Source organism: Zingiber officinale, chromosome 10B (assembly GCF_018446385.1).
Source record: "Zingiber officinale cultivar Zhangliang chromosome 10B, Zo_v1.1, whole genome shotgun sequence".
Lineage (NCBI taxonomy): Eukaryota > Viridiplantae > Streptophyta > Magnoliopsida > Zingiberales > Zingiberaceae > Zingiber > Zingiber officinale.
The window spans coordinates 35491584-35504041 of NC_056005.1; the positions used below are offsets into that span (position 1 = coordinate 35491584).

The following is a 12458-nucleotide window of genomic DNA, read 5'->3' on the forward strand; positions in this document are numbered from 1 at the left end:
AAGACGTATTTTCTTGATAGAATATTCTGGAAATTGAGCTCTCAACCGAATTATTTGGGCGAGCAATCTCGCAAACGCCAGGTTGTGAGTTGATAATAAACATACATGTGACCATCTTGTAGAGGCGTCAATTAGCACCATAAAATATTTAAATGGTCCACATGGTGGGTGAATAGGCCCACATATATCACCTTGTATACGTTCCAGAAATGCAGGGGATTCAATTCCAACTTTAGATGGTGAAGGCTGCATAATAAGTTTTCCTTGAGAACAAGCAGAACATGAGAATTCATTAAACTGGAGAATCTTCTGATTCTTTAATGGGTGTCCATGTGAATTCTTAATAATTTTTTGAAACATTGTAGAACCAGGATGTCCCAATTGGTCATGCCAAAGTATAAAATCATTTGAATAAGTAAACTTTGAGTTTACTATTACATTTGTTTCTACTGCATATATTATTGTGTAATACAAACCAGATAAGAAAGCGGGTTATCTTTCATATACATGTTTCTTACCCAACACTAATTTTGTAATATAGAGATATTCAATATTCTCATCATATGTTTCAATGTGATATCCATTTCGGCGAATATCTTTAAAACTTAGCAAATTTCTTTGAGACTTAGGAGAGAACAATGCATTGTCAATAACAAATTTTGTTCCTCCAAATAATGATATATTAGCTCTTCCATAACCTTCAATAATATTTGTAGTATCAGATATTGTATTAACATTACTTTCACCCATTTCTAAATAAGAAAAATAATTTTTTTTCTTTCTGAATATAGAATGTGTTGTTGCACTATCAATAAGGCATAAATCTCCATTATTTAATCCAAAAGTCATGATATTCTTCATTAAAACAAAAGAGATACATAATGAGAAACAACTAAAAGATTAGTAAAAGAAAACATAATAGCAAATGAACTAATTTATTTTAAAATATTTGATTGATTTAGACATTTCCATAAATATCTTCATTTCCAGTCAAATTGTCTATCCCTCCATCAAGATCTGCAAAGAAATCAAAAACATCTAAATGTGTTGTCATAGAAGGACCAACAATTGTATTATTATCTTGAAAGACAACATTTGTCTCTATATCTTTTGTCTTGCCCTTTAAAGAGGCTTGGTAGAGATCAATAAAGTATTTTACGACAAGTATGTGACCAATGTCCTTTGATGCCACATCTATAACATGAATTTTTTGATTTCTTTTCGTCATTATCTTGTCCACTTTGAACCCTTTTACCATTGTCATTTGTCCACTTTTGATGAACATTATTGTTAACCCACTTCTGGTGAGTTGTTGTGTTTCTTTTATTATAACCATCATGATTTTCTTGAGATCGATCATTTCCATATCTACAACCACGACCACGGCCACGACCATGACCATGATGAAATTTTTGTCTGTGCTGTCGTTTATCATTGTTACCAGTTATCTCATTCACTTCAGGGATTGGACCAGTACCAGTTGGACGGATCTCATGATTTTTCATCAAAAGCTCGTTATTTTGCTCAGCCACCAGAAGACATGTAATCAACTCAGAATATTTCTTAAAACCTTTCTCTCTATACTGTTGCTGCAGGAGCATGTTAGATGCATGAAAGGTAGAATATGTTTTTTCCAACATATCTTCATCAGTAATTTTTTCACTACATAATTTTAATTTTGAGCTAATTCTAAACATTATTAAGTTATATTCACTTACAGATTTAAAATCTTGTAAACGTAAATGAATCCATTCATAACGAGCATTTGGAAGAATCACGGTTTTAAAATGGCTATACCTTTCCTTCAAATTATTCCATAGCTCAAGTGGATCTTTAATTGTCAAATATTCAATTTTCAATGCTTCATGAAGATGGTGACGAATGAATATCATTGCTTTTGCACGATTTTGTAAAGATTCCTTATTTCCATCTTTTATGGTGTCTCTAAGACTCATAGCATCCAAATGAATCTCCACATCCAAAATCCACGATAGATAATTTTTTCCCGAAATGTCAAGAGCCACAAACTCTAACTTTGAAAGATTAGACATAGTAAGAATCTATTATAAAGAAAATTAAATTATTAATAATAATTATCGTGCATCATATATATTTATTAATAAATGATAAAACATGATATAATCAAAAGATGATTTGGTAATACTTAACTGTGAAATATTGTAAAATTTTTAAAACGTTGCAAATCATACAAATAAGTAACTAACTAATAGTTAATTAGACAATAGCTAATAAACGATAAAGGAACTATAAATTTAACTTCTTGGCATGTGAATAATTTTGATTGAGAAAATATATATATATATATATATATATATATATAAAATTTTGATTGAGAATATATATATATATATAGAGAGAGAGAGAGAGTGAGAGAGAGTGAGAGAGAGAGAGAGAAATGTTATGCTGGGCGACGCTTTGTGCGCGACCGTGAGCGACGCGCAGACGTGGCACCGCCAGCTCGATTTCACTACAGATAAAATAATTCACAAAAGTTACTCTCTCCCTTTCTCGCCTTTGTTCAAAATTTCGTCAGCGCTTATTACCAAAAAACAAATAAAATCTCCCTCGCCGCTCTCTCTCCCTCGCTCCCGGTCCCCTCCGGCGCCCGCCCTCCGGGCGACCTGACGCTTCCCCGGAAAGTTCAATCGAAACTCGTCTCTTGCGCTCACGGCCGGAAAGTTGCTCCGGCGTCTTCAATCGCAGGTCTACTGTGAGATCTTACCACCTCACTCCAATTTAATTTCTTAATCCACACCGTTATTACCTTGTGAAATCGGTATAAAAATAGCTATAATAATTGTATAAAGATGCACCGCGGGTTTGCTCCCATTTCTAACCGTTGCATCAACTACTACGACTGATGAAACCGTGCTTGTAGGATATGACTTGGATTGGTCGTGGTAGAAGGTCGGAAGGACTTATGCTACGACCTGGATGGTCGACGACTCCAACAACCGCCTGCTCTCCGGTGGACTTTCTGTAACGACCCGCCTTCTACTAACTAAGCTGTAAGGCTGATCGTCACATTATGCTGTGCTAACTATTCCCTGACCATCACTAAATCTAGATGCGGAAGCTGTACTAATTAAAATTTTGCTAAACTATTATCATTTATTTATTCTATACATGCTAGGGGGTGTAATCTAAACTATTCATGATGTATTTTACATCCCTCGTGGTCAAGGAACTGAAATAGAGGTTTCCCTGCTGTTATCAGGTCCCCCAATCGATCTACAGATCGATTGGAATAGTCGAATCGATCCGGTGATCGATTCAGTAGGCTACTGTATGCGGGACTTAGGTTGGATCGATCCAGTGATCGATCCAGCACGCTACTGTGCTCGGGGCAATATTCTGGATCGATCGGCTGATCGATCCAGACTGGCCAATCGATCCAGCAATCGATCCTAGCGCTTCCTGTTCACGACAGAAGGCATCCGGATCGATCGACCGATTGATCCAGAAGCTCCCTATTCGCGGAACAAGCTGTCAATCGATCCATTGATCGATTGATGACCCCCAATTGATCCACCGATCGATTGGGGTTTCTGATTTTGCACCAGAAGTCTGATTTCAGCACTGTTTCGTGCCAAAATCACTTATATCAATTCTAAATTAAATCAAATGCCTCCTAACATCAATTATCTAGCATTCTAAACATGACATGATGCATAATCCACTAATTCATAACATTTAAGAAAACTGAACTGCAAAAACTAAAAATGACAAAGTTCTAATTGTTAAACTTGCTAAAATCCCTAGGATCTTTATTCCAAACACCAGCTCACACACATCTTCATCGCATTGCCCTCTAGCCTCCGCTAGTCCATCTTTCCTTTACCTTTATCTGCAGTATAAGGAAAAAGTATCTGTAAGCTTTCGCTTAGTAAGAAACCATCTACCTCACAAAACATGCATTCGATGCAATATGCTTTTAAAACATGCTATTGAAAATATGTACTGATTGGACGAAAACATGGCATGCTATCATACAATACATGGAAATCAAAAGCTAGTCATGACATACTATCATCTAAAGCATGTGTAACAAAACTGAATATAGAGCTATCATACATAATCATAGGAAAGAGCTGAGCTGAAGCAAGAACTGAGCTAAACTAAACTAAGCTAGTACTGAAGTTAAACTGTATACACAACTGATTTGTGAGTTTTGAAAACTAATTATCATAATAGGTGAAAATACATAATCATACTGCTAATGGGCCCGGCAACTGTACGTGCTATGAGCGCATCCCTAACTAGACCCGGGTTTACAAGTCTCGAATTTAGTAGGGTTACTAGGTTATCTGAACCTAGGGACGACTGTGGGAGCCCAACCCAATGGATATCTAATCCAGTACAGTGCCATTGAAAAGTAAAATACTGAACATAAGCTAATAAATCCTTGTCTTGCTTTTACTAGGTTGTCTAAGCCCAGAACTAGGTTATCTAAACCTAGAGGCGACTGTGGGAGCCCACCCATTGGACATCTAGTCCTGTAAAAATTGAAGCAAGACTAAATAAGCTGTAAAAATGCCTCCATTGCATTTATCTAAGCTACTAAAATGCCTAAGTTGCATTTTTCTGTGCTAAACAATTTAATCGAACACTTGGTATGCGCTAATTCGCATCCTTTGTGTCGATAGTCTACATATTATTAAACTAAGACATGAAATTCACACGAAAGCTACTTATACTGCAGGTGAGGGGTTTCTTACCTTCTACGCGAAGTTTCTTACAAATCTGATCGCTAGGTTTTCCGGAGAAGAGATCTTCTTGACGATCTTCTCGCGTCTATGCGTTCTTCTCGCTGAGAGGAGCGTCCTCGTATCCCTTATGTCGTCGGGAGGTGCTCCTAGGGCCCTTGGCTTGGTGTGCCAAGAGAGAGAGAGGGAAAGAAGGAGGGGTCGGCGGTGAGGGTTTTAGGAGGAGAAACGTTACGATCAAATAACTCTTCACTAATTTATTTCCCTATTTATATTAAGTGATCGAATTCGCCCCAACTCTAACTTAAATAAAATTGATTCCCTTTCATTTCAGCACGGCCCTGCTGGGTTCACTTGGTTACTAGAGTCACCCTATAAGACGTAGAGTTCGCTAGGTCCCGGGTTCAATTCCCGCGTAGGCTATTTTCGTTCTCTATTTATTTTTTACTACTTCCGCTATTCTAAAAATTCCATAAAAATATCCTAAAACTCCAGAAAAATCATAGAATATTTCTAAAATAGTTTTGAGAATTTTCAGGCATTACAATCCCCCATACCTTATAATAAGTTCGTCCTCGAACTTAGAATAACTCTGGGTACTTCTGTCTCATACTAGCTTCTGTCTCCCAAGTTGCCTCTTCTACTGTGTGATTTTGCCAAATAACTTTTACTAATGGTACTTCCTTGTTCCGCAATTTCTTAACTGCTCGATCTACTATCTGAGTAGGCCGACTATCATAGCTGAGGTATTCGCGGACTTGTACCAGTTGGGGCTCAATCATCTGGGTGGCATCTGGGATATGCTTCTTCAGCATAAAGACATGAAATACATTGTGGACATCTGACATCTCCTGGGGTAGCTCTAGCTCATATGCTACCTTGCCAACTCTTCTGCTAATAAGGTATGGTCCCACATATCTGGGACTTAGCTTGCCCTTCTTCCCAAAACGCATTACTCCCTTCATGGGAGCTACTCTGAGGAACACTGAATCCCCAACTAAAAACTCTAGAGGTCTGCGCCGTGTATCAGCATAGCTTTTCTGGCGGCTCTGAGCTGTCTCTATCCTCTGGCGGATCTGCTGTATAGCTGCTGTGGTATCTGCTACTAGATCTGTCTGAAGTTCTAGTTCTTTCTGTTCACTACTCTCATACCAGCAGATTGGAGATCTACACCTCCGCCCATAGATAGCCTCATAAGGTGCCATGCCGATAGTGGCCTGATAGCTGTTGTTGTATGCAAATTCTGTTAGACTCAAATATTTGCACCAACTTCCTTTGAAATCTAGGGCACATGCTCGGAGCATATCTTCGAGTACCTGATTTACCTGCTCCGTCTGTCCATCTGTCTGAGGATGGAAAGCTGTGCTGAACTTTAACTTCATTCCCAAAGCTGACTGTACACACTCCCAGAAGTGTGATGTGAACCTACTGTCTCTGTCTGATATAATGGTTCGTGGGACTCCATGTAGTCTAACGATCTCGTTGAGATACAACTGTGCTAGCTGTTCCATGGAGTACGATATCCTGATAGCTAAGAAGTGGGCTGATTTTGTCAACCTGTCGACTATTATCCAGATGGTATCAAAACCATTCGTGGTTCTGGGCAATCCCACTATGAAATCCATAGAAATGTCTTCCCACTTCCATTCTGGTATTTGAATGGGCTGCAAAACTCCTCCTGGTCTCTGATGTTCTGCCTTAACCCTCTGACAGGTTAGGCAGGTGCTGACATATCGAGCAATGTCTCTCTTCATCCCAGGCCACCAAAAACGCTTCTTCAAGTCCTGGTACATTTTGGTGGAGCCTGGATGCATCACATAGGGAGTCTTGTGAGCCTCATCTAAAATTCTTCTTCATAGTTCCTCCTGATCTGGAATACATAATCTGTCACCAAAATACAACACCCCCGCTAGCGGACACTCTAAATTCTCCACTTTCTGTTTTTGCTAATCCTTGCTTGATTTTCTGAATTTCAGGATCCTGCTCCTGGGCTGTCTGAATGTCACCAAGCTAGCTAGACTCTAATGTCATAGTAGAGATGTTAGCTAGAGCCCTAGAGCCAATCATTTGATGGTTGTATTTCGGACTTGTTGTATCATATTCTATATAAATAAAGGCATTTGATTTTTGGTTATTATACTTACTTGTATTGGTGCCAAATAAACTAAGTATAATAACGTCCTTGAGTAGGAGGTTCTTACCTATATCAATCGATTGGTTGAATCAATAGTGAGATGATATAGGGAACACTACTCTAAATCATTCCTAGTCGAGTATTAACATTCAGGGACAATGTTAATCTAATAAGACTAGCATGTAGGTCAACTCGATGACTTGATCTCACAAGTCATGGATATAGAGATATCAAGTTGACACATGGGTATACATTAGAGAATGTATACTGAATGACCCGCCATGAGAAAGTATCATGGATCGTTATATGAGTGTCATATACTTTCTCATGTGGCTATTAGTATGACTACTAGTCCTTAGACCTGAAGTCACCATGGTTCCCTACATAAGGAGTTATGTACTTTGGTTTCGTCAAACGTCACCCGTAACTGGGTGGACTATAAAGGCGATTACTGGGTATATAACAAATTATGCGGAGGGATGTGAGTGATGTAGATGGGATCTATCCCTCCTATATGACGGGAGAGACATCGGTATTCTTGATAGAGTGAGACCACGAAGTGCATGGCCATGCCCAAATGAGTCAATATAGGATATTGAGCTCATTTGATTTAGTGAGTCTACTTGGAGTTCAAGATTTAGATTGGTCAGAGGATGACACGGTCTATGCCTCACATTGATCAATCTAGATGTCTAGGATAGAAGGATACTTGTCATATTTTGTGAGGAGTCACAATTAGTAGTCACAAGGTGATGTCGGATCTCGACATTCTTGTAACTTGGGTAGTAATGATGTGTTGCTAGATACCGCTCATTACTTATGCTCCTAAATGGGTTTAGGGCATTGCCAACGTTACAAGAACCTATAGGGTCACACACTAAGGACAATTAGATGGAGATTATGTTCTTATGATGAACCAAGAGGATTAGATTCATTTAATGAATCTAATTGGATTAAGAGTAATCCTAATTGGGCTAACTTTAGTTGGACTCAAGTTGATTCATGTGTTCAATGAATCTAATTTAGATTATGACTCATTGAATCAATTTAATTTAATGAATTAGATTCATTATATATTAAATTGGCTTGAATCAAATGGTTAGATTAGATCAACCATGGAAGAGATTTGGTCAAGTTTGACTTGACTTGAGAGGAAGATTAAAAGTCTAGTTTGACTTGACTTTATGCCACCTCATTGGTGAGTTGGCATTGATGTGGACTAATGATGTTACTCCACATCATCATGGTTGCCACCTCATGGGAGTTACTAGTGAGTGCCACCTCATGGAGGTTACATTCTCTCCTTGATGACAACTTAATGCATTAATGAGGGGAGTTACACATGAGAAAGGTGGTCGGCCACATTTTGAATGGGGTGTGAATTGATTTTCATTATTCATTCAAGTGTGGAATTTTGCATCTTCTTCCTCTCAAGCTCTCCCTCTCCTCCTTCTTTGGCCGAACCACATAGGTGCTAGCACACCTTGGTTTTTGGTCACCTCCACCTAGTGTGTTCGTGTGGATACGTGTAGAGAGTTGTCTACATTGACAACTTCAAGATACGGCATACCGAGGACGAGCGGGATACGTAAAAGGGCACGCAACAAGGGTAAAGATCTTCATTATGTAGATCTAGAAGTTTTGTAACTCGTACTCGTATGTTTTCGAATTTTTCTTTGCACGAGATCCGTTGGCTAGGGTGATTCGGGGTTTCCGCGACGCGAAAAAGCGGTTTTCGCGGCCTGAAAAGCCCAACAGTGGTATCAGAGCCACGTGCGAAGCGAGTACGAGTTTAGATTCATATTTTTATGAAAAATATAGATCTATAAACATTCTGTGAATTTCCTAATTTTTATGATTTTATGGGTATTTTTCTCGTAGAAGCGAAGCACAAGTGTTTTTACACTTGTAGGCTTCGACTACCGAGAAGAATTTTCCGAAACGGCAATGTTTCGACCCAAATTGTTTTGGGACAGCGGACTTAGGCGCTATAGGATCGCTTAGGAGCAACTCGCGATGGTTAGATCGCGGGTAGGGGTACTGCCCCTAACCCCGCAAGGGGATTTGCTCCGCGATTGCGCCTGAAATCGCTAATCGGGACCGTCGGGAAAATTTTACTCATAAAATCTGTAAAATTATAAAAAATTACAGAAAAATTACAGAAATATATAATTTTGAATTATATATTAATTTTGTAATAGTCATGGCCCAAAGACCCAATTTGATTGGACAATATGTGTTGTAATTCATAATACGGCCTGCGTGCCGTTATGTGATGTGCGTGCTTGTATTTTTATTTTTTTTTATTTTATTTTCGCGACCTGCGCATCGTGCCTTTCTCATATATTCTGGTTGTAAATTAGATTTAGACTCGAATGTAACTCGAGTTTCAAAATTGTAATGTACAAAATTGGAGCTGTGGAAGGTCCACTCGAGATGGAGTTACAAGGAGGGCGCGAGCAACACGAGGTGGTCAAAGGAAGGAGCTTGAGAAGCTGTTGACCTTAGGTTGACCATCCGATCTTGAGAAGATCGTAGTAGGGTCATGACATTATCACAAAATTATTTGATTAATTATTTAATTAATTGTTTTGTGTGTATGTGATGCATGCTAGTTAATTAAGTAATTAATTAGTGCCTTACGATTAGATTAGATCTAAGTCGTGCACATGATGCACCCTTCGATTAGATTAGATCTATCGAGTATATGATACGCATCATCGTTTAGATTAGATCTAAATCACGCCAACTCGTAATGCCTACCATGCCGTGATACCTACCACTACCTCGATCGCATGTAGTTGTTGAATCTGCCAAAGCAGAGCAACACATACTATCTTGGTAGGGTACGGAGGAACAATCTTGGTCCCGCCTATCAATGCATGGGTGAGTACAACTCAATTAGATTGAGTATTTCTAGTTAACTCGGTTGGATCGAGTATAACTATAGGCATTCTTCCAACGGTTGGAAAGATAGGTCAAAATCACATTTATATTAACTCTCGGGCGTATTAGCCAAAGCTAACTTGAGTTTTAATATCAATGCGGATCTTGATCCTATAAACAAGAGTTGCATAGAGATGTAATTGGTAATCGTTACCTACCAATCATACTAAGTCTTGGGCGTATTAGCCAAAGCTAACTCAAGGGTTAGTATGATGTGGATCTTGTCCCACGTGAATTATAGAATTCAGTGGGAGCATCATTTAGTTAAAGGCCTAATTAAATGATTAAGAATATGATACTTATTTCTGCATTTATTTCTGTTGTAGAATTGCCATGACGTCAAACACGAACATCTTCTCCCTGCGATCTGTCCTTAAGAAGGACAAGCTCAACGGAGCAAATTTCCTGGACTGGTACAGGAACCTGAGAATAGTTCTCACCCAAGAATGTAAATTGTACGTTCTGGAGCAGCCCATTCCGGAGGCTCCTCCTGCCACTGCCACGTGAGCAGACCGAGATGCTTACAAGAAGCATCAAGATGACGCATTAGATGTGTCCTGTCTTATGCTCGCGACCATGAATTCTAAGCTTCAGAAGCAACATGAGTTGATGGGCGCTTACGATATGGTTGAACATCTTTGTCACCTATATCAAGGACAAGCAAGGCACTGGAAGAGGAACTCCAAAGAATACTTGGAAGATCTTAAGAAGAAGAGAAATAAGATTTCTACTTCAGGTATACATGTTATAGAAGTCAACCTCTCTATTTCTTCATCGTGGGTATTAGATACCAGATGTGCTTCGCACATTTGTACTAATGTACAAGCGCTGAGGAATAGCAGGGCATTGACGAAGGGTGAGATAGACCTACGAGTAGGAAATAGAGCACGAGTTGCTGCTATTGCTGTAGGAACTTATCATCTATCTCTTCCCTCTGGGCTTGTACTAGAATTAGATGATTGTTGTTATGTGCCTGCCTTGACTAAGAACATAATTTCAGTTTCTTGTTTGGACAAGAAAGGATTTTTGTTTATAATAAAGAACAAATATTGTTCTGTCTATTTAAACGATATGTTCTATTGTAGTGCACCTCTAATAAACGGACTCTATATTCTAGACCTTGAGAGCCCTATCTATAACATAAATACCAAGCGGTTCAAGTCAAATGACATGAACCAAACCTATCTCTGGCACTGTCGCTTAGGTCATATAAATGACAAGCGCTTATCCCAGCTCCATAAGGATGGTTTGCTGGACTCATTTGATTTAGAATCATATGAGATATACGAGTCATGCCTACGAGGCAAGATGACCAAGACTCCCTTTAGTGGGCACAGCGAAAGAGCGACTGATTTGTTAGGACTCATACATAGTGATGTATGTGGCCCTTTCAATATTGCTGCTAGAGGAGGTTATATGTACTTCATCACATTTACTGATGACTTCAGTAGATATGGTTATGTGTACTTGATGGCACATAAGTCAGAATCCTTTGAAAAGTTCAAAGAATTCAAGAATGAAGTACAGAACCAACTTGGCAAGAGTATTAAGATACTTCAATCAGATCGAGGTGGAGAATACCTTAGCCATGAGTTTCGTGACTACCTAGCTGAGTGTGGGATTCTATCCCAACTCACTCCTCCTGGAACACCAAAGTGGAATGGTGTATCCGAAAGGAGGAATCGTACCCTATTAGATATGGTACGATCCATGATGAGTCACACAGATCTTCCGACATACCTTTGGGGCTATGCTCTAGACACGGCAGCTTTTATACTCAACCGAGTTCCATCAAAGTCCGTGATAAAGACACCATATAGGATATGGACTGGGAGAGATGCCCAGGTGTCTTTCATGAGGATTTGGGGTTGTGAGGCTTACGTTCGACGTCAAGTCTTAGACAAATTAGGACCCAAATATGACAAGTGCTATTTTATTGGATATCCCAAGGAAACTAAGGGATATTACTTCTACATTCCCAGTCAGCACAAGGTAGTTGTGGCAAAGACTGGGGTCTTTCTAGAAAGGGACTTTGTTTCTAGAAAGACTAGTGGGAGCGCGTTCGATCTTGAAGAAGTTCACGATCCGAACAATAGCACTGATGCCTCGATGGAAATTGAACTGGAACCACAAAGTGTTGTGGATGATGATGTTCCACAAAGAGTTGAGGAACAACAACCAGTTCAAGTAGACATACCTCTTCGCAGGTCTGATAGGGTACGTCGTCAGCCTGAGAGATACTCATTTCTCTTGTCTGACCATGATGACGTTGTGCTCATAGAGGATGAGCCTACCACCTATCAGGAAGCTGTGATGAGACCAGATTCCGAGAAATGGCTAGAGGCCATGAGATCCGAAATGAAATCCATGTACACCAACCAAGTAGACTTTGGTTGATCCACCTGAAGGGGTAAAACCCATTGGGTGTAAGTGGGTCTTTAAGAGAAAGACTGACATGGATGGACTTATCTATAAGGGTCGCTTGGTAGCTAAAGGTTTCAAGCAGATTCATGGTATTGACTATGATGAAACCTTTTCTCCAGTAGCGATGTTTAAGTCCATTCGGATCATGCTTGCTATTGCAGCCTACCATGACTATGAGATATGGCAGATGGATGTCAAAACTGTGTTTCTGAATGGAAACCTGCTCG

At 39.4% G+C, this 12458-nt stretch overlaps 1 protein-coding gene across 1 annotated transcript; it reads right to left on the minus strand.

Moving 5' to 3' along the window:
• Positions 1-958: 958 nt before the first annotated feature.
• Positions 959-2051, minus strand: LOC122029079. The gene is made up of 3 exons (XM_042588036.1): positions 1719-2051; positions 1442-1589; positions 959-1017 (listed from the first exon to the last, which is right to left on the minus strand). The coding sequence occupies exons 1-3, from the start codon at positions 2049-2051 to the stop codon at positions 959-961; spliced, it is 540 nt and encodes a 179-aa protein (XP_042443970.1).
• Positions 2052-12458: the final 10407 nt, after the last annotated feature.